General features: G+C 42.3%; 1 protein-coding gene across 3 annotated transcripts in view; it reads left to right on the forward strand.

Annotated features, from left to right (window-relative positions):
* Positions 1–22,016, forward strand: part of USP46 (ubiquitin specific peptidase 46) — a 60,970-nt gene that overhangs the window by 27,737 nt on the left and 11,217 nt on the right. For all 3 annotated transcript variants that reach the window (XM_027056672.2, XM_027056658.2, XM_027056664.2), the window contains exons 4-5: positions 1,284–1,513; positions 14,631–14,707. In XM_027056672.2, the coding sequence (XP_026912473.1) occupies positions 1,284–1,513; positions 14,631–14,707 (307 nt within the window). The remainder of the gene's footprint in view (positions 1–1,283; positions 1,514–14,630; positions 14,708–22,016) is intronic.

The raw sequence follows: 22,016 nt of genomic DNA on the forward strand, positions 1-22,016 counted from the left end.
TGGAGACTCTGCTCTTTTAAAAATAATACCTCTGATTTAAAAAAAAAAATTTTTAACATTTATTTATTTTTGGGACAGAGAGAGACAGAGCATGAACAGGGGAGGGGCAGAGAGAGAGGGAGATACAGAATCGGAAGCAGGCTCCAGACTCTGAGCCATCAGCCCAGAGCCCGACGCGGGGCTCGAACTCACGAACCGCGAGATCGTGACCTGAGCCGAAGTCGGACACTCAACCGACTGAGCCACCCAGGCACCCCATAATACCTCTGATTTTTATGCCTGAGACAATTGAAGGATATTAAGTTGATATCTTTATATTATAAAAATGCCCGGCTGTCACCTGATTTTTTTTTTTCTTCTGATTTTGTTTTGTTTTGTTTTGTTTTGTTTTGTTTTTTGGTTTTTTTTTTTTTTTTTTTTTTGGTTTTTTTTGAGGGTTGGGGAGTGGTGGTGGGGACTAGGTTATTCCAGAAGATTTGCATTGGTAATTTCTATGACTAGAAATAGTTGGTATGGCAACTTGTGTTTATCCTAGATTTCAGCCTTACTCCAACAGACTTGCACAGTTAATCAGATGTTTGTTTTATAAAGTCTCATTTAATTTGATTGCTGTCTCTTAACGTTGTTGTAGTTTATACGTGCCAGAATAAAAATAATGTGAGCAGGAGGCAGAGCGCCCCCGAGTCTTGTCGCGAACGTGATTAATAACGAAGTTTCACAGCTGCATTCGTCTCTTGATTGTCCCTACAGCAGGGAACAGCAGTAGGCTTCTGGAATCACTCGTATTTGGTTTCAGAACACTATCAGATAGACACATATATCCCTCATCTCCCATATGTGTTTCGTTTAAGCTGCTTCCAGTCTGGTCCAGGGCTTAATATGATCTTTGGGAAGAGACCCCTTTTGCTCTAGATAAATTGCAAAATGAATAATTGATCATTGGTGGTCACATCATATTAAATATTGATATTTTATCAGGGAACTTATCAAATAATTTCTTGGGTTTTTTTTTTTTTTTGTAGAACAAATAAAAATTTTGGTAGCTTTTTATATACATGATGACTTTTAGGAGACATGGGAAATTTAGTTCTTGGTGGGTGGTGAGAAAAATGAACAAAATTCTTTTAAAATGTACCCATTAAAGTTGGAAAATAGAGATGAATATATGTGATACCTGTCCACTGGACATTTCAATATAGAAACTGAAGCGTGGTGTGTAAAATGGAGCATCGTGTTTGCTTTTCAAGAACCAGAGACTGAAACGATGACCTTCTCTTTTCCAGATCTCTTTGATAACTACATGCAGCAGGATGCTCACGAGTTTCTAAATTATTTGCTAAACACTATTGCGGACATCCTGCAGGAAGAGAAGAAACAGGAAAAACAAAATGGAAAATTAAAAAATGGCAACATGAATGAACCTGCAGAGAATAATAAGCCAGAACTCACCTGGGTCCACGAGATTTTTCAGGGAACGCTCACCAATGAAACTCGATGCTTAAACTGTGAAACTGTGAGCATTATGAGGGCTTTCATGTAATTCGCTTGTGCGTATTTGTACAGGCCGTGGTGTGTGTGAGTGCATTGTCTGTGAGTGCAAGCACCTGGCACTTGTCTTCAGGACATGCAGACAGTTCTTTTTATGTATATGAGCAAACTTGTGGAAGCGTGTCTCCATCCAAGATGTCTCAGCTGTGGCTAAAGTAGACTGATGAGGGAAAATCTCAAAACTTGGATGTCTTTGGATCATGGGCAGGCAGATTAAGGGTGCACATATTGAACAAACTAAGGGTGCACAAATTAAGGGTGCAAATTAAGGGTTAAACTAGATCTCCACCAGTTACCTTGAAAAGATTTTGCTCATGCGGAGGTCATGTGAGGCTTAGAACAGACCATCCCTCCAACTTGAAAGGAATCAGCTATGGGATGGTGAACTTGAAGTTGGAAGTCGGACTCGGCTTCTGATCCTGCTGCAGTTAGCTGGGTGTCTTTGGGGCGGGTCCCTCACAGCACTGTTGCAAGGGCTGGGTGGGTTCATCTGTCTGGAGGAGTCTGGCACATGGTGGGCGCTTACTGTTAGTTGAATTTGAAGTCATGGTCTCCGGAGTGCGACTCAGGACGTCACATTTGCTTGGTATGTTTGACTTAACTCTATGAATGGTCTCATAATTGGGAAGTGAAAAGCTCAGCTCTAGAGCCGGGCTGCTGAGTTTGTATGCTGGTTCTGCCATTCCTTAGTTATGGGACCCTGGGCGTATTATTCAGCCTCTCTATCTTCACTCTCCTCATCTGTAAATTGGGGACGATGAGAGCACCTATGTCATAGGGTTGCGTGGCAGGGTGAAATGAGTTAACAGTTGGAAAGCACATAGGGCCATGCTTGGCATGTAGCAAATATGCAATAAATGTCAGCTGTTATTATTTACTATAACTGCTAACAACGTAGAAAGCCTCCGAGTTCATTAGGAATCTCAGAGTTTCTTCACATCATATGAAAAATTCTGTAGGATTGTGCATTTTTCTGGGGGGAGAGAGAGAGTCACTCTCATTAGTTTTTGCTAAGGGCTAGGACCCAGAAGTGGTTAAAAAATGTGGATTTAAGTGGGAGGTTCTTTGGGTTTTTTTGGCAGTCTTTCTTCTGTCCTTTTAAATAATTTTTGAATCAACATTCTGATCTGTTCGTTGTAGAAACAACTAGAAAGCATAGCTAAGCAAAAAGAGAAAAGAGACTAAAAGTTACCAGTGATCGCCCTACCCAGAGATGATAAGTTTGTAACATTTTCTAAAAATTGTGATCACATTTGCCCAGAGAGAACCACTTGAACATTTTGAGATACATCCTGCCAAAACATTTTCTACACATACTTTTCTATCTAGAGATCTTTCCTCCCTCCCTTTCTCCTTCTGTCCCTTTATATTTTACATTCCAGTACAATCCAAATGAATACGGAAGTAGAATAGTAGAGTAAATCCCATATGAGTATTACTATGATTGTTAACGCGTCGGCCTGTCTTGATCATTTCTTGTTTCATGCCTCCCCTACTGCCCCCCGACCCTTGCCAAACTGGTCATTTTAAAGCAAATCTCAGATAACATATCACTTCCTTTGTAGTTCCTTTACTACTTTGTTACAGATCTCTAGAAGGTAAGAAAAAACATTTTAAACAAAAGTACAATATTGTTATCACACCTAAAAAGAATTCCTTTAAATCGTTATTAACTTAGTGTTTAAGTTTCTCAGTTTATGTCTTTTTTTCTCTTTTCTTTTTTTTTTTTTTAAGCAGTTGGTTAATTCACATCAGGATCCAAATGTCCACACACTGCACTCAGCCAGTATGTGTCTCGATCTATAAATTACCACCCACTGTTCCCCTTCCTTCCTTCTTTCCTTGCAATTTAGTTGTTGAAGAAATCAGGTTTGTCTTGTAGAATTTCCCACATTCCGGAGGCATCCTGGGGTGTTAACAGGTACGGGAAAATGGCAGTATGTTTCTGCCATCCTGTTCTTTGTTCTTATTTAACCCTCCTATTTTATATTCCTTTTTCTTCCTTCTTTTATATCAATGAATTCTTCTCCCCCACCCAACCCCCCTTCTGCATCTATTGTATTGTTAGGTTTAAATTCTCTTAGAGGTTACTCTGGACTCCATGATATACATCTTTGCCTTAATTTTTTACCACTTTCCCAACATGGCTAGAACCTGTGGCATACTTCATCCCCTTTTCCTTCTTTTGTGTTACTGTTTTCTGATGACCTCATGAATTTTAGCATTTTACGTGTTTTAATCCATTGCAGTTTTTTATTCTTCTTGGTAATGTATTTTTAGAATACCTTCATGTCTTTTAAACATCAAAATTAGAGCTATATTGTAAATATTATAATCTGCAGATGTATAGTCTGTTTCTTTCCTTCTTCCCTCTTTTTAATAAGGGAAGATTCCTTGGTACCATCGCCACCTTACCTCTCGTATCTGTTCTGTCATCAGGTTCTGTCTGTTGTATCTCTTTTTTTCTTTAATTTTTTTAAAGTTTATTCTGAGAGAGAGAGAGAGAGAGAGAGAGAGTGGGTGAGCAGGGGAGGGGCAGAGAGAGGGGGAGAGAGAGAATCCCAAGCATGCTCCGTACTGTCAGCACAGAGCGTTGTATTATTATTATTTAATTTTGATTTTATCTTATTTATGTAAGTAAATGTATTTATTTATTTATTTATTTATTTATTTATTATTTTTTAATGTTTATTTTTGAGAGACATCGGGGGGTGGGGTGTAGAGAGGCAGGGGGACAGAGGACCTGAAGCAGGGCTCTGTGCTGACAGTGGAGAGCCCGGTGTGGTGCTCGAACTCACGAACCATGAGATCATGACCTGAGTCGAAGTCAGATGCTCATCTGACTGACCAGCTAGGAGCCCCAAAATGTTTATTTATTTTTGAGAGAGAGAGAGAGAGAGAGAGAGAGAGAGAGAGAGAGAGAGAGACAGAGCATGAGCAGGGGATGGGTAGAGAGAGAGGGAGACACAGAATCTGAAGCAGGCTCCAGGCTCTGAGCTGTCAGCACAGATCCCGACTCAGGGCTCAAACCCACGAACTGTGAGATCATGACCTGAGCCAAAGTCAGACATACAACCAGCTGAGCCACCCAGGCACTGCTCTTTTTAATCCTCTACTTCTCTCAGCCCCCACTATCACACCCTGGCTCAGGCCCCCTCAGCTCTTGGCAGGCGGTCTCAGTTAAATCGCAGTAACTTCCTATTGGGATTTTCTGCCTTTTCTCTTGCCTCCTGCATGTTACTGTCCTACTAACCTATAGCAGTCTATGGGTGCTTTGAGTGTTTGGTAGGACTTGCAACTTACTTTTGCATCCCTAAAATGTATCATTCCATTTGGCTTGTTTTTTTTTTTTTTTCTTCTTGATATGAATGAAGTCATACAATATGTATTCTTTTGTGTACTGTTTTTTGGTTTTGCTTTGTTGTATCCCTGGTAAGATTCTTTTGTGTTGTTGCAGGATTCTTTAGTTCATTCATTTTCATCACCACATAGTATTCATTCCATTGTATGAATATACCACACACACACTTTACTAATTCATTTCACTCTTGGTGGATATTTGGTTGTTTCCAATTTGGGGCAACTCTGAGCAATGCTGCTGTGAACCTTACAGTACATATAATCTAGTGGATGTAAATCTCTCTCTTTCTCTCTTTCTCTCTCTCTCTCTCTCTCTCTCTCCTCCCCTCCCCCTCTCTCTCTCCCTCCCCCCTCTCTCTCCCCCTCTCTCCCTCCACACACACACACACACACACACACACACACACACACACGTATATGTATGTATATATCTATGTGTTAATCATATGGTATGCTAATCAGAAAATGTTAAATCCCCAAAATGGTTGTACCATTTTACACATCCAGTATATGACCATTCTCCTTTCTCCACATTCTTGTCTATATCTACTATCCTTTGAGAGAGCCATCCTTAGATGGCTTCACTTTGGATAATACAGTGACTATGTAGCTGAATACTCTTTTATTACCCTCCCCCCCCCCCCCAACCCACCTCACATCTGCTATGCAAAGGCACAGATATTGAGGATATAATGAGAGCCTTGCCTTTCTGGAACTTTCAACATGGAAGACAGGCATTAATAACAAAATAAGTAATTACTTTTGCAATTAAGATTATAAAATGCTGTGAAGGAGAAGTACCAGATACTCTGCGAACTTTTGCTACATGAACCAGAACAGTGGGGCATCACATGTCTTCATTTAGCCAGGAAGCCTGCAGCAGACGGTGTGGCTGGTCTGGTCCTTTTGGTTATCTTTGAAATTAACACGGTTACTAAATCTATCTTGTGGAAAACTAAGTGAGAGTTTTCAGGAAGGCTCAGATAATAGGCTTAGTCACATTTGTAGTTTCTTTTTTTTTCTTTTTGTCTGTGAACAGTTATTTGAGCCCAACAAATGCAAACACCGCACTCTCAGACATTTGTATGGCAGTAACTATCACTTAGCCTGGTATTTCCTAAAGGGTTACCATAGATGTGACGCCTATGCCCAAAGATACCCTTCAGAACTTTTGGGTGATGGGTGCCTGGGTGGCTCAGTCGGTTGGGCGTCTGACTTTGGCTCAGGTCATGATCTCACGGTTTGTGGCTTCAAGCCCTTTGACGGGCTCTGTGATGACAGCTCAGAGCCTGGAGCCTGCTTTGGATTCTGTGCCTCCCTCTCTCTCACTGTTCCTCCCCTGCTCGCACTGTGTCTCTCTCTCTCTCTCTCTTAAAGGTAAATAAAGATTAAAAAACAAATTAAAAAAAAAATTTGGGGTGAGACCAAATTTGTTTGGGATAATGGGATTCTAATTATACAACCATTATACTTGGTGGAAGTGAATGTGAATGTGTGAGTGTATCGTTTTGTTTTGTGTTGTTTTTGTGTGAGTGTATCTTTATGGAGGATGGCACACTCTGAAAAACCTGTGTTTTTTAAAAAGGGATTCGATTCGTGGCAGGAGTTTTCTGTGGAGTTCCTTAGGTGGTCACCTTCATTTCATAGAACCTTTAACTGGATGGGATCCTAGGAGTCATCTAATCCTTCCCTACCAGTGCCCGAGTCCCTTCTGTGACATCCTAGCCAGTTGGTCACCAGCATCTGCTTGGACTCTGTCCAGAGATGGGGAACTCAATCTTCCCAGCAGTGCATTCCATTTTTAGAAAGCTTTAATTGTTAGAAAAGCCCCTCTACTTTCTAAGAAAATACAAAGCCTGCAGGCTTTTTTTTTTTTTTTTTTTTTTTTTGTCGTGGTCATCATGTCGTAGTCGTCGTCGTTGTAAAATGTCGAGGACTTAGTGTAAAAGAAGACCTAACATTTAAGTTTTCCTTCACTGGCTGAGAAATAGGGGGCAGCCTTTGAGTAAGGTCCTCTGCCCAAGGCAAGCAGCCTTTAGATGGTGCTTGAGTCACATTTGTGAAATCTCACAGTGGGATTCAACTGCACTAGATCCTAAGCGGTAAATGAGCCCCTGGGGGAGCAGGGAGGGAGCCTTGCCATTGTAGCCACCTCAGCCAATTGTGCAAAAAACTCTTTGTGCGGGCTTTCATGCTTTTAGAAAACAGTGATTGTTTTTTTTTTCTTGGTCTTACCCTTTGTGAATGTTGCTTGTGATTGCAGTGCAAAATGTCAACTGCGAGATTTATGGAGACAAATCGTTTCCCTCTTCAATAGACTTGGAGAGACTATTTTAAGGGGGGTAATTCAGTGCAGACTTTCCCAGATAACCTTGATCTAGGCACTTCAGAATTGCAGCATGGGGATTTTCCAGCCTAGTCTCAGCGCTCCTTTGGTTGTCCTTTGCTTGGTTTATAAGATTTGCTGGGCCATTTGGAGCTTAATTTTGTTGGTGTTAATTTCCCCCCTTTCCATTTAAGCTGAGGTTTTGCTTTACAAACTGGTGGTTTTTAGTGCTTCTCGGGGGCTTTAAGACACATTTATATCTGTCGCTGGAGCCAAAAGGGTGTCTAAAGAACTGCTTTATTAAGTACCAATCCTACGGCTCCTTCTTGCTTATTTGCAGAGGTTAACACTGATTCAGTAGAGCTTCTGAGCTCTTCTGTAAGAGGAGGAGTTGGGGTGGGTGGTGCGGCCAGGTGACATCACTCACTGGTGCTTCTGAGTCCCTCAGGTGGGCTTTTGTTACCACTTTTCCTAAGCCCACTGCTTTGGCACTGCTCTAAGGTAGCACATCTTCAGTTCCTGGCCGATGGGTGTCAAATAGCCCCCTGGCCTTTTCCACCAGGCCAAGGAGAGGCATCTGGGGATTCGAAGCGCATTTGAATATGATGTTAATTACTTAGAGCCCTTGGAAAGCTCCTAATTTATATGTATACCTTATATATTAATTTGTTTTATGAATTGATTTGTGATTTGTTAAAACGAAGAGCAGGTAGGGTCACTTAATTTTCCTAGATACCTTTTCAACTAGTTTTTGGGGAACTCCATGCCCAGAACTAGGGGAGAAGAAAGGAGAAGAAGATGTAGCCTGTGCTTGCTGAGAGTATTGGAGCCTTAGTGACATATATGTTTCCTTGGAGACAAGCTGTATTTTCACTTAGACCAGAATGAGATCCTTGTGTGTGGGAAGAAAATGGTTTCATTATCTGGCAGCTTTCTGGGAAGATAGAAAGGGGAAAAAAAAATTGCTTGATCACCCATTGCTTTTGAGTATGTCAGTCTGAGTCAGAGGGAAGAAGAATCCTGATGGAAGTGATTTAGAGCCATTTTTTCATATTCCCCACGGGGGTGATCTACCTGAGCAGTGCTTTCTCACACTGTAAATTCTGGAAGCAGGTTACACTGGGAATTGGGAAAGTTACAGTAAGCTTCTTAATTTCATTAATTAGGCTTGTACCTTTCTCCCCTCCCTAAAATAATTAAGTAGAGGAAAGATTGGCATCCAGCAGGAAACCATGTTTCTTTGTTTTTGCCCCCTTCAAATAAAAGCTTTCTTAGAACCTGATCCTCCCTCTCTAAATGATGTATGATTTCAGTTAGCCGTAAATCCGTTTATTTTCTCCCAGACAAGGACCATTTAGGTTTAAAAAGTTTTACTAATTTAAAAAGAAAATTGCAATACCTGTGGATTATTATTATTATTTATTTTTTGCAAATCATACACAGGCATGTTTAAAACGAAAACCATTTATAATTCTGTTTTCCAGATACCACTATTGGCATTTAGATATCTTTCCACTTGTTCAGTTATGTATTCATTCACTTAGTGAATATTTATTGGGTACCTACTAAATGCTGGAAATTATTTTAAGTACTAGGGATATAGCATTTAAAACAAGCAGAAAAGGGGCGCCTGGGTGGCGCAGTCGGTTAAGCGTCCGACTTCAGCCAGGTCACGATCTCGCGGTCCGTGAGTTCGAGCCCCGCGTCAGGCTCTGGGCTGATGGCTTAGAGCCTGGAGCCTGTTTCGGATTCTGTGTCTCCCTCTCTCTCTGCCCCTCCCCCGTTCATGCTCTGTCTCTCTCTGTCCCAAAAATAAATAAACGTTGAAAAAAAAATTTAAAACAAGCAGAAAAGACAGTCCCTGCTCTTTTGTTTACTAAGATGCACATTTAAACCTATACATTTCCCTTTACTGCCTTAGCTAGATCCCACAAATTCTGATTTTTCTTTGTCATTAGTTGAGAATATTTTCTAATTTCTCTTGTGCTTTTGTCCCTTTGATCCATATATTACTTAGAAATGTGCTGTTTAACTTGCAATTATTTAGGATTTTCCTGGACACCTTCATTTTATTGATTCAAAATTCAATTCTCTGTGGTTAACGGGAAGATAGCCTGTATCATTTCAGTCTTTTAAAATTAATGTGACATGTTTTGTATCCTAACACATGGTCTATCCTGGTAAATGTGCCTGAAAACGAGTCTCTCAACCTTGGAACTATTCATATTTAAAGTCAGATAACTCTTTGGGTGCTACCCTGTGTATCATGGGATGTTTAACAGCATCCCTGGCTTCTACCTGCCAGATGCCAGTAGCATTCCCCAAGATGTGACAGCGGAAATGTGTCCAGATGTTGCCAGATGTTCCCGGGAAGGAAAAGTTTCCCTTGCTGAGAACTACTGGGTTGAACAGAATATAGATATTGCAGTTATTGGATACATTATTCATATAACAGAGTTCTTCACATTTTCTATGATTTTCTTGATTTTCCTGCCTAACCTTTCTATCAGCTGCTGAGAAAAGGGGTTTAAAATATCTATGATTATGGGGTTATTTTATTTCTTCCTCTAATTCTGTCAGCTTTTGCTTCATAAGTCTTTTACTTTTTAAAAAACCTTATTGAGGTATAACTTGTGTGCCGTAAAGTTCATCCATTCAGTAATTATTAAAGAAATTTGGTGAGTTGCGGTGCCTGGGTGGCTCAGTCGGTTGAGCATCCGACTTTGGCTCAGGTCATGATCTCGCGGTCCGTGAGTTCGAGTCCCACATCGGGCTCTGTACTGACAGCTCAGAACCTGGAGCCTGTTTCAGATTCTGTGTCTCCCTCTCTCTCTGCCCCTCCCCCACTCATGCTCTGTCTGTCTCTGTCAAAAATAAACAAACATTAAAAAAAAATTTTTTTAAGTAATTTGGTGAGTTGTGCAGCAATCATCATAATCTGGTTTTAAAGCATTTCTGTCACACTAGTAAGATCCCTTGTGTACCCAGCAATTAATCTCTGTTGCAAGCCCCAGGCCACCACTGATGTTTAATGTAATTATTGGTGTGGTTGAGTTTGGGGCTCCCATTTTATTATTTGTTTTCCATTTATCTCCTCTCAGTTTTTTATTCTTCTGTTCCTCCTCTGCTTTAAAGAAAAAAAAAGTATTTTAATACATGTATATGTTGAGTATATGTACATATACTCCTGTGTTGAGTATATGTACATATACTCATATGTTCATATATGCTTATACGAACAATTCCATTTTAATCTTCCTCTTAGTGTGCACTTGTGTGTGTATTGTGGTTTGGTTGTTTCTCTAGAGATTACAATATATAATCTTTACTTTTCACAGTCCACTTGCGATTAATAATGTCACTGTGCACATAAAACATAGCTTGTTACTGTACAGGCATATTCCTTCCGCCTACCCCCACCATACCTTGTAGTTGTTATATGTTTTACATTTATGCACATTATAAACCCCACAGGGCAATGTCAAAATTACTGTGTTTTTTTTAATGTTTGTTTTTGAGAGAGAGAGGGAGCGGGCAAGGGACAGAGAGAGGGAGACAGAAAATCTGAAGTGGGCTCTGCGCTGAGAGCAGAGAGCCCGACGTGGGGCTTGAACTCATGAACTGCGAGGTCACGACCTGAGCTGAGGTCGGACGCTTAACTGAATGAGCCTCCCAGGCGCCCCCAAAATTATTATTGATGCTCTTCACTCTGTCTTGAGGCTCTGGATTTCCATCTGGTATCATCTCCCTTCGGCCTGAAGAACTTCCTTTAGCCTTTGTTGCAGTGCAGGTCTGTAAATAATGAATTCTCTTTATTTTACCTTCATTCTTGAAGGATCTGTTTTGGACTCTAAGAGTTCTGCGTTGACAGTTTTTTCTTTTAGCACGTTGAAGATGTTGTTCCACTGTCTCTGGCCTCCGTAATATCTGATGAGAGAGCAGCTTCCAATTGAATCATTCTTTTGTAATGTGTCATCTTTCTGTAGATGTTTTTAAAATTTGCTTTTTACCTTTGGCTTGTAATGGTTTGACTGTGATGTGCCTTGGCTGGCCTTCTCTGTATTTATCCTACATGGCCTTTGTTGAGCATCTTGAATCTATAAATGTATATCTTTTACCGAATCAGGAAATATTTAGCCATTATTTTTTAAATGGCTTTTCTGCCCTATTCTCTCTCCTTCCTTCTGGGACTCCAGTTATATGTATGATATTTTCTAACAGTTCTCTGAGTATCTGTTAATTTTTTATTCCAATCTTCTTTTTCTTTATTCTTCTCATTGGGTAATTTTCATTGATTTGTCTTCAAATCCACTTTTTCTTTCTTCTGTCATCTCCGGTTCGTTGTTAGGTCCATCTCGCATATTAATTTTTCAGTTCTGGAATTTCCATTTGATTCCTTTTTTTTCTTATTTCTCTGCTGAGATGTCTTGGTTTTTTTCATTCATTGTGAGTATATTTGACTTTACTGAGGATAGTTAGAAGAGCTTCTTAAAAATTCTTATCTGCTAAAAAAAAATTCTTGTCTGCTAATTTTAACATCTGCGTCATCTAAGGATCGGTGTTAGTTGTCTTAAGAATGTCTCCCATTTTCCTGGTTCTTCACACACATTGTAAGTTTGAGTGATATCTAGGACACTAAGGATGTAAAATTTGAGAGTCCTTGGGTTCTATTATTTTTTCTTCAGTGATTATCGTGTTTCTTGAACTTCAGCAGGCAGTTTTTCTTGGTTGGACTCCAACTACCGATCCAACGACAGCCACTTGAATCTTGGGTCAGCCCTTTTGTCTGTAGCCGAATTGCTGAGAGTGTATCCTGTGCATAATGTGCTCAGGAGTCAGGCAGAGATGAGGACAGACAGAGTCGGGGATACCTTCCCAGACTCATTCCCTTCTTGCCAGTAGACATGGCTTCCCAGATTCAGTTTTCTGGTTCTAAAACCAAACAGACTGCATTTGTTTCCCAGATAAAGGCTGTGAAACCATAAGGTTATTGTATACAACTGTCCTCCTTCGGGTACGGACTTCCCTGTGTTTATTCTCTTAACACTTTCAGGTAGCTTCTTTTATTTATAGTTCTCTGAGCTTTATATAGTTTTCTGGAGGAGTGTTGAAATCATAAGATTTTAGTCATTACTAGAGCCAGTCTTGAACTTTCATTTTAGTGAGGGAGTCAGACAATTAGAAAAAAATACAAATAAAACATTTATACTGTGATGAAACAGTTGTATTAGTTATCTATTGCTTTGTTACAAACCACCCCAAAACTGAGACTTGAATCAACTCTTGTTCATTGTAATGCATTCAACTGTGGGTTGGCTGAGGGTCACCGGATCTAGGCTGGACCTGGCTGAACTCGGGTGTTTCTGTTTCAGCTGACTCACTTGTATGTCTACAGGCTAGCTACACGTTTTGTTCTAGCCTGGTCTTGTCTGGGGCACCTTAGTGAGAAGAGCTCTCTTCCATGGGTCAGTCTCTCATCTTCTTCCTGGGCATGGTGGGCTACCCTGGGCTTATCTTTCTTATGGCGCTGACAGAAACGAAGTGAGCGATTTCATAAGTCCTTGTTCAAGCTTCTGCTCATAACGTGTCCTCTAATATCCCACTGGCCAAAGCATTCAGATGGCTGAACTCAGAATCAAGGATAGGGAAGCTTGTATCTTGATGGGAGGATCTGTAAAGTCATATGGCGAAGAAGCCAGTATAGGCAGTGGTGAAGATCTGGGGCTTTTTATGCATCCTACCATAGCAGTAACAAGTGCCATTAAAAAAAAAAAAAAAAAAAAAAAAAGGGCAGAATGACATAGTGTGTGTATATGTAGAAGGGCATGTATATGTGTGTAGATGTATATGTGCCTTTTTTATACAAAATTGGAATTAGCCTATAGATGGTAGTATAGCCTACTTATTCATTTAATGTGTTACGCACCATGCAGTAAACCTTTCCCAGCTCTTAGACCATGTTAGGCCATTTATAATTTTTATACCCCTCTCCGACTTAGTGACTGTTTCCTTTTTTTGTTTTTTTTTTGTAAGTTTATTCATTTATTTTGAGAGAGAAGGAGCACAAGCACGGGAGGGGCAGAGACAGAGAGGGAGACAGACTCCCAAACAGGTTCCGTGCTGTCAGCGTAGAGCCTGACATGGGGCTTGAACTCCTGAACCGTGAGATCATGACCTGAGCCGAAATGAAGAGTTGGACACTTAACCAACTAAGCCACTCAGGTGCCCCGACTTTTACTTCTGAAAGCACTTTACGTGTGTTGTTTTATCCTTACGACAGCCCTATGAAATTGATGTTCTTACTGTCCCCACTTTACAGATGAGGAAACTGAGCTACACTGAGGCTAAGTGGCCTTAAGTCGTCCACTGCATGGTGGCAGAGACAGGATATGGAACTGGAAAGTTCATATCCTGCCTCAATACCCTTCCTTGTGTATACTAATGGAAATATAAAAGATTGTGCCCACCCTCTGAATATTTCTGTAGAGAATGGCCTAGCGGTAGAGTGTTGGGTCATAGGGTAAATGTCACACTTAAAGGAGTGTTTTCTCATTTGGTTGCCAATTGGCAGAACACTTCAAGGTTGTTGCTGAGCTAGTTTGCTCCTCCCACTGCCAGAGAGTAAAACGCCAGGCTGCCAGTGAACTTCTGGCAAGTGCAAGCACTTACTCGGTGAGCTTGGATAGGTACGAGAGCCAGGATTGGTGTGGTGTGAACCGTAGGGGCTGACAAACAGCTGGGCCAGGGAGCCAGCCCCCGAGAGCAGGCCGCAGCACGGGGCCCGTGTGAGCCAGGGCCCCTGGCCAGCTCCGGGCCCAGCTGTTACCACAGACAGCACAGGGCTCTGCAAATGATGGCCACTTCCCAAGCTGAGAGACAGGTGCACGTGCCGTTAGTGTGACTGTCCAGCCCGGCTCACACTAGGCTCCCTGGCCCCAGACACAGTTTGGATGACGAGGCGCAGGAGCAAGTGATTTCAAGGGATTGGCAGTTAGCCTCATGAAGAGGTGACCCTCTGAGCCGGGGGTTTTCAAAGTCTCTTGTCCTTTCTCCATTTCCGTTTTTATCATTGTGCCAGTCTTGGCCATGTGGGTGTTTATTTGATAACTTCCTACTTTGAAATGATGGGGAAAATGAATAGAGAGGAAGAGACATCTGGTTGAGTGTTCACTGCTAAGAGTTCTAGATCAAGGCTGGAATGGGACCGTGGGTAAATTGAGAATTTGCGATTTTCTCCAGGTCGTCTTCAGCGTAGCTGGTTGCCAGCGAGTGTACAAAACCGTACGTGGCTGTTTCTGCAGTCGTGGGGTTTGGTTGCCTAGGAGCATTCAAAATTTTATCTATGTTTATTATGTATTTTGTACCTAATACTTTTTTTTTTCTTATTTTGCTTCAGGTTAGTAGCAAAGACGAAGATTTTCTTGACCTCTCTGTCGATGTGGAGCAGAATACATCTATTACCCACTGTCTGAGGTAACCTCATGAATTCTGACTGTGATCTGAGATTTGGATCAGACCGGTAAATAAGTTGGGGGGGAGGGGGGGGGCGGGGGGAGCGGGGAATCCTGTATTTCCTCAGGAGGTAATCTTCCTTTCTGTTAAACCCATATAATCCTATTATTTTCTGTTTCTTCTTTCCCAAGAGAGATTAAAAATAAATATATGTGGTCTAGAGAAGGATCCTGCTGAGAAGAAAGAGGATCAAGTGGAAGTCATTAGTCATTAAGTTTAAAAATAAGTTTTAGTCTTTAATACAGATGTGGGCTTTTGGCTTTCATCAGTTTCTCTCTCTCTCCTCTTTGTCTCTTTGACACAATCACACAACTAATAAATGCTGCACATACCTACCGTTACCCTTTTTTTTTTTTTTTTTTGTAAGCTAATATTAAAAATTATGTACTTTTGAGCGGAGACCCGGTGAGGGGAACTGCCTCTCCTCCACCTTTCGGCATTCTGTGGAGATCATTAATAGAAGGAATTCTTCCTTGTTAGGGTTGAGAGAAGGTATGAGCCTGGAATGCAGGAACAGCTCATGTCCAGGGTTCCATGCGTGTCATGTATTGACTTGAACATTGGAAATGTGCCCAGAGTTGACACGGAGACACGATTCCCTTTTCCCTACTCCATCCCTTCTTTCCTGTCCTGTTTTCAGTAGGTCGGGAGGGCTTAGCAGCAGCCCAGCCCTGCTATAGCCACTAGGCATGGAGGAGTGAGTGGCAGACACATTCCGGGCCCTCACAGCACTTGCATCCTGGGGGGGATCCACAGGCAACGATTGGTGCCTGGAAGAAATTTAACAGGTCCACAGAGTGCGTGGTCATGGGGGTGCCAGTGTAGATAGACCTCGTGGTCAGGGCAGGCTTCCCCGTTGCTCAGGAGCCCAGAGCTCTGAGACATTTTATAGTGTCTAACAAGGCACTGTTGATTTTTACCAATGGTGATTGGGTGACAGAGGTGTTAGTCCAGGTTACTTGGAACCTTTTAGAAGGATAGGTTAAGGGGACTCGCTGTGGTGGTTGGCTGTTAGAAAGTCATCTTGCGGGGCAAAGGCACCAACGTCAACATGGGAGAGTTTCTTGCTTCATCTGGGTTTCATGTTTTGTGTGATCGGGTGGGGAGCTGATTGCTTTCTGATTTCCCAGGGCCCCAGGTTCCCCTCCGCTCCCCCATGAGTGACCAGTTACCCAGCACTTCCTGTTGGTGTGGCCCACCGGCCCTTGTGTCCAAGTGCCTTAGGCCCAGATGTCTAGGACAGGTGTGTTAACTCTTTATTTGCAAAGTGTTTTGTAGGCCAGGGTGGCCTCTTTCTTCTGAATGGTTCTGTTTATAGCATGGGTTCCTAATATTCCTGTGACAAGAAGCCATTTTTTATTTCCCCAAGGTCTTATGATCACAGGGAGTGGGGAAAGTTATGATTTTGCCAACGTCAGTTGCAGACAAAGGACTGGGAGGAAAGGTATCACTTGCCCATCCTGCCCCTTTTTATTTTGTTTTTTTACGTTTATTTATTTTTGAGAGGGAGAGAGACCACAAGCAGGGAAGGTGCAGAGAGAGGGAAACACAGAAACCGAAGCAGGTTCCAGCCTCTGGGCTGTCACCACAGAATCAGGGCTGTCAAACCTACAAACCCTGAGATCATGACTTGAGCCCAAGTCAGACGCTTAACCACCTGAGCCACCCAGGCGCCCCTCATTCCCCGCCTCTTTTTTTTTTTTTTTAAACAAGTGGGCATTAGGGAGCATTTGGAGTTAGATTGACTGCTTCCCCTTCCTTCTTAGAAATTCCTGGGCTGCTCAAAAGGGCAGATGGCAGTGGCTGTAGCTTTGAGATCTCAGTCAACCAGCTAGAGGAGGGCTAATTTGTTAGTTATAATTTTAATCTTTGGGGAACCTTGTTATAAAGAAATGTAACCCAGATTTACGTTTCTATTATTATCATTATTATTTTGAGAAATGTATATGTTAGTCATGCGTACCTGATGTAGAGGTGTTTGGAGACGTTAAAGCTGGGATGGATGAGCATGAAATAGCTTCAGAATGCCTTTTTAAACATTAGATTCCCATCCAATTGGGCTTTCCGGGCTGATATTCCTGAATTGCCTGCCCTGCCGCCATTTTACATCATCCCTAAACTACACCTTGACTGACTTCCCCACACCTGCCCTCACGCAGGCAGGCCTGACATCACCCCCACAACAGGAAGACAGGCCCTGCCAGGCCCACCCACCCCCACCCTCACCCTCCCGGAGAGTATTGTGCTGGGAGTGGCGGCTTTCTCACCTGCCCCCAGGAGTGAAGCCGGGAGCCAAGGCCCCAGGGGAATAAATGATACCAGCTGATCGTTAGCATTTTCTGTCTGAGACAAGGGAGAAGGAATGATTACAGATCTTGATCTTTTGGGCCCCATTCATGGTTTAATTTCGTTTGCATTCTTAAAGGTTTGTTTTTAAAATTAGAACTATGAGTTTTCTTTTTATGTTTGCACCTCTTCTGATATTTTATCTTTCCTTCATTTTGACGGCCAAAAAAAAAAAGTTAAAAATCAAGCTAAAATTGTAGGACGTTTTTTTAATGTTTGTTTATTTTTGAGAGAGAGAGAGAATGAGTGTGGGAGGGGCAGAGAGCGAAGGGGACCCAGGATCTGAAGTGGGCTCTGTGCTGATGGCTGGGAGCTCCACTTGGGGGAGGGGGGGCTTGAACCCAGGAGCTGTGAGATCATGACCTGATCCGAAGTAAGACCCCTAAAATTGTAGGATTTGAATGTAGGGCCTTTGCCACCTCCTTTCAAGGGACTTTAGATGACCAATTACAGTGTGTTTTCACTGCTTTTGTTGCAGAGAAATGATGAAATAAATAGTGGTTCTATTCAGGGTACAGGCCTACAGAAGCCATTAAATCCATACTGTAACTGACCTATATTCCAAATATTTCATATGTCAGTGCCTTGTCTTAGGCCCGGGGAGCCTTCAGTATCAGAAGTGAATACCAAGATAGTTTTTTCTTCTTTTGAAAAGTTCAGGGATGGCCTCAGGCAAAAACTTCAAATACGTGAAGTTTATCTTAATTACCCTTCTATGGCCTTTTGGGTAGTTTTTGTCTTTCACTTCAGTGCCTTAGTCTCCCCTGTGGCTCCTTTACAGAAAGAAACCTCGAAACATTCCACTCTCTGAAGCACCTTTTTTCCCTTCCCCTGTCCTCCTCTCATATTAAATGTCCGTTCTTCCAGTGCTGCCGAGGTCAGCTGGGAGGAAAGTAGCTTTTCATTCTCCCATAGCTGTTTTAAAAATGTATCCTCTCTAAAACGAATTATTTTTCTACTTCTTTTGGAAAATTTCTTTTAAGTACTAAGTCCATATATCTCCTGTCCCCACCACACATCCATTGCTGCATGCTTGTTTATTGGTTTCTCTGTTTTGTTTCTCTGACCTGTATTGGGTTATTACTGATATAAAGTATTTTCTAATAGTTGACATCTAAGTGTTTCTTGTGGATTTCTTTTTTCAGTCTTCTTTAATACTCTGTTCATTGGTTCTCAAACTTTGGTGTGTATGAAAATCACCTTGGGGAAGTTTATAAAAATAGGGGCCTAGCCAGTATTCAACTTCAGTGAACCCAGGCCTCTCTCTCCCTCTTTTTTTTTTTTTTTTTTCCTTTTCAGAGCCAGGGCCCAACAATGATTTATTTGTTTTGGGCATCATATTCTTTTTTTTTTTTTTTTAAGTTTTTAATTTTAATTCCAGTATAGTTCACATCTAGTATTATATTAGTTTCGGGTGTACAATATAGTGACTAAGCAATTACACAACACCCAGTGCTCATCACAACACTTGCACTCCTTAACCCCCATCACCTATTTCACCCAGCCCCCCACCAACCTCCCCTTAGTAACCATCAGTTTGTTCTCTGTAGTTGTGTCTTTTTTTCCTTCCTTTGTTTTGTTTGAGTGAAATCATATGGTATTTGTCTTTTTTGACTTATTTCGCTTAGCATAATACACTCTAGCTCCATCCATGTTGTTGCAAATGGCAAGATTTCACTCTTTTTTATGGCTGAATAATATTTATGGCAGAAATACACACACACACACACACACACACACACACACACACCCCATATCTTCTTTATCCTTCATCAATCATTGGACCCTTAGGCTGCTCCCATAATTTGGCCCTGGCCATATTCAACTTCAGTGAGCCTTGGCCACTATTTTTAATTAATTTTCTTGGTGATCCTAATACCACCAAAGTTTGAGATCTGCTGCTCTAAATCTTTGCTACTCAAACAGTGGTCTGTGGGCTAGCACCATTGACATCACCTGGGATCTCATTAGAACAGCATCTCAGGTCTCCCCCAAGAATGAATGAATGAACCAGAATCTGCATTTTGACAGGATCTCCGTGTGATTCAAGTGCATGTTAAGGTATACAAAGTACAGAGCACAGTGGCTCTCAGACTTCGAAGCATATTCTTAAAGGGAAACTTTAAGAACAATAATGCCTGGATTCTACCTGGAGAGATTCTGGTGTAATCAAGTGGGGGCCAGGGGGAGGAATTAGGCATTGAGTGTGTTTCGAAAGCTCCCCGGGTAACTCTAATGGGCAGCCCAGAGAACCGCTGATGTTGCCGATGTCAACCCCAGAACAAAGTTTCCCAGCTGGTGTGCACCAGGAAATAGGTTACAGGTGTGGATTGATCCCCTTGGCTCCTGGGAGGTCAGGCACAGCCTGGAGCTGCTCTGGGCTAACTCTTCTACAGGGTAACCTTTTCTGTGGGGATCATGACAGGACACTTATCGGGAAGTGTTGTTTGAGAATTAAAAAAAAAAAAAAAAAATCAATTTCTGAACTATTGCATTGAGTGGAAGAGTTAAGACTGTACTAAAAAATGTGTCAAACATGGACATAATCTTGGACACAACGGCTGTCTTTACAACAGTCTTTCTACCCGGAAACATAGTCTTTCTTCAGGTTTTCAAGTTTTCTTTCATATATTTTTCTAGAATTTCATAGTTTTCTTTATAAAGACTTCTATTTCTTACTAGATTCATTTCCAAACAATGTTTTATTGCTATTGTAACTCTTTGTAAAGAAATACAGAGTTTTGTGCTTTCCCCTAACCTTACCTCTGTGCTTTGGTCATTTATCCTGAGCATCAGAAAGGCCTCTCTCCTCTCTCCCTCCTCTTTGACTTTCTCCTTGAAAGGTTTCCTCACCCCTTGTTGCCTGCTTTGATTCCAACAACTGTACAGCCTCTATTGACAGACCTGCTCTGCCTCCGAGTCTCCTGCTGGGTCAGCCCTTTTCCCTGATGTAGCCTCATTTTCCACTTCTCAACTCACAGATGCCCTGGAAGCATTGCCCTGTGTCTCGTGGCAGTAAGCCCCCAGCCAGCCGGGGTGTGGCAGGATGGAGGTGAATTTTAAATCAGGTCTTTATATTAAGTACTAACTTTTGCTATATTTCCACTCGTGTGGGTCTGCAATCACTTCAGAAAACTTTCTTTGAAAAGTAAGAGTAGAAAGTATTTAATTCCTTATTCACTGCTGTGCTTGCCTTGGTTATTCTGGCTCTTGAGCTGGATAAAGAGCTGTATCTGTGGTAGAAATCCCATGGATATGAACCTCCACCATCACCCACCCATACTCTCCTCCCCCTCTCCCTTGTCTCCCCCAGCCCCATTCCACCCCAACCCTGTGCAGGCCAAGAAAGGATTTCACATCAATTACTTCATTAAAGAGTTAGTCTGGGGGCGCCTGAGTGGCTCCTTTGGTTGAGCATCAGACTCTTGACCTCGGCTCAAATCGTGACCTCACGGTTCGTGAGTTTGAGCCCCACGCCGGGCTCTGCGCTGACAGTGCAGAGCCTGCTTGGGATTCTCTCTCCCTCTCTCTGCCCCTCCCCTCCTCATGCTCGCTCTCACACTCTCTCCAAATAAATACATAAACTTAAAAAAAAATAAAATAAAAAGGAGTTAGCCTGTGTTCATTCAGTTAAGTGTGAGTCTGTATTACGCACCGAGCAGCTGAGATCTGAGATTTGAGTATAACTGTCTTCTAAATCATTTTCTTGCCTCTCAACACCTCCTGTCCTTCCTCTGTAGTGCTGCCAGAAATGGTTACTCTAGAAAGCACTGTCTGGTTACATCTTTTCCTTGCTGAGCCCCATCAGTGGATTTCCAGAGTCACAGGGTCCACACCAGCTTCTAAGGCACACCCACACCTTGCTTCCATCTCCCTATGCTGGAGCGTTCCCTCTGTCTGGAATGCTTGCCTCTTACCCACCTGCACACTTTCCTTCTTCGAGAGCCTGACTTGTACATCACCGCTTGGAAACAACTCACATTACCCCAAGTTCATTTCTCCCTCCTCTGTGTTTTCCCCTGGACTTTATACACATGCTTCTGTCTTCACTCAGCCAACAAATATTATGGAATGCTGTGCTGCATTGGGCCTCTTCATGGTGCTGGGGCTGCGGCAGTGAGTGAGACAGAGTCATTGCCCACATAGAGGGAAGGCATGTAATCAAATAGGAGGATGGTTTCAGATAAGGGTAAGTGCTCAGAAGAAAACAAGACTGCAAACCAGATAGAGGCTGAGTGGGTTTGGAGAAGGTGGACAAAGAAGTCTCCCAGGAGGTGACATTTGTGCTGAGCTCTGAGCAATGAGCAGAGGCAGCCATGGAAGCATCTGGAAATGAGCTGTTAGTGCAGAGGAAGCAGCACCTGCAGAAGCCCTGAAGCAGAAAGGGTATGGCATTCTGGAGGGACAGGAGAAAGCTGCTGGTGTGGCCTAAGCCGGGTGAAGGAGGTGAGGCAGGGTAGGAGATGAGGTCAGAACAGCTAGGGTTATGGGGACTGAGGGCCTACTGGCCATGGCAAAGAATCCAAGTTTCATTCTGAATTGCACTAAGGAAGTGTTGAAGCATTTTAGGCAGGAGAATTGTATGAAATTATTATTTTTTCTTTTTTGAGAGAGAGAGATGGTGGGGGGGGGGGGGGGCAGAGAGAGAGAGAGAGAGAGAGAGATACCACAAGTGTGGAGCCTGACTTGGGGCTTGATCTCACAAACTGTGAGATCATGACCTGAACCAAAATCAAGAGTCTGACACTTAACCAGGTGCCCCTGAAATGATTTTTCTTTTTTAATGTTTACTTATTTTTGAGAGAGAGAGAATGAGTGGGGGAGGGACAGAGAGAGAGGGAGAGAAAATCTGAAGCAGACTCTTTGATGACTGTAGAGAGCCTGACACGGAGCTTAAACTCGCAAACCTTGGGATCATGACCTG

This window comes from Acinonyx jubatus, chromosome B1 (genome assembly GCF_027475565.1).
Source record: "Acinonyx jubatus isolate Ajub_Pintada_27869175 chromosome B1, VMU_Ajub_asm_v1.0, whole genome shotgun sequence".
In the NCBI taxonomy this organism is placed as follows: domain Eukaryota; kingdom Metazoa; phylum Chordata; class Mammalia; order Carnivora; family Felidae; genus Acinonyx; species Acinonyx jubatus.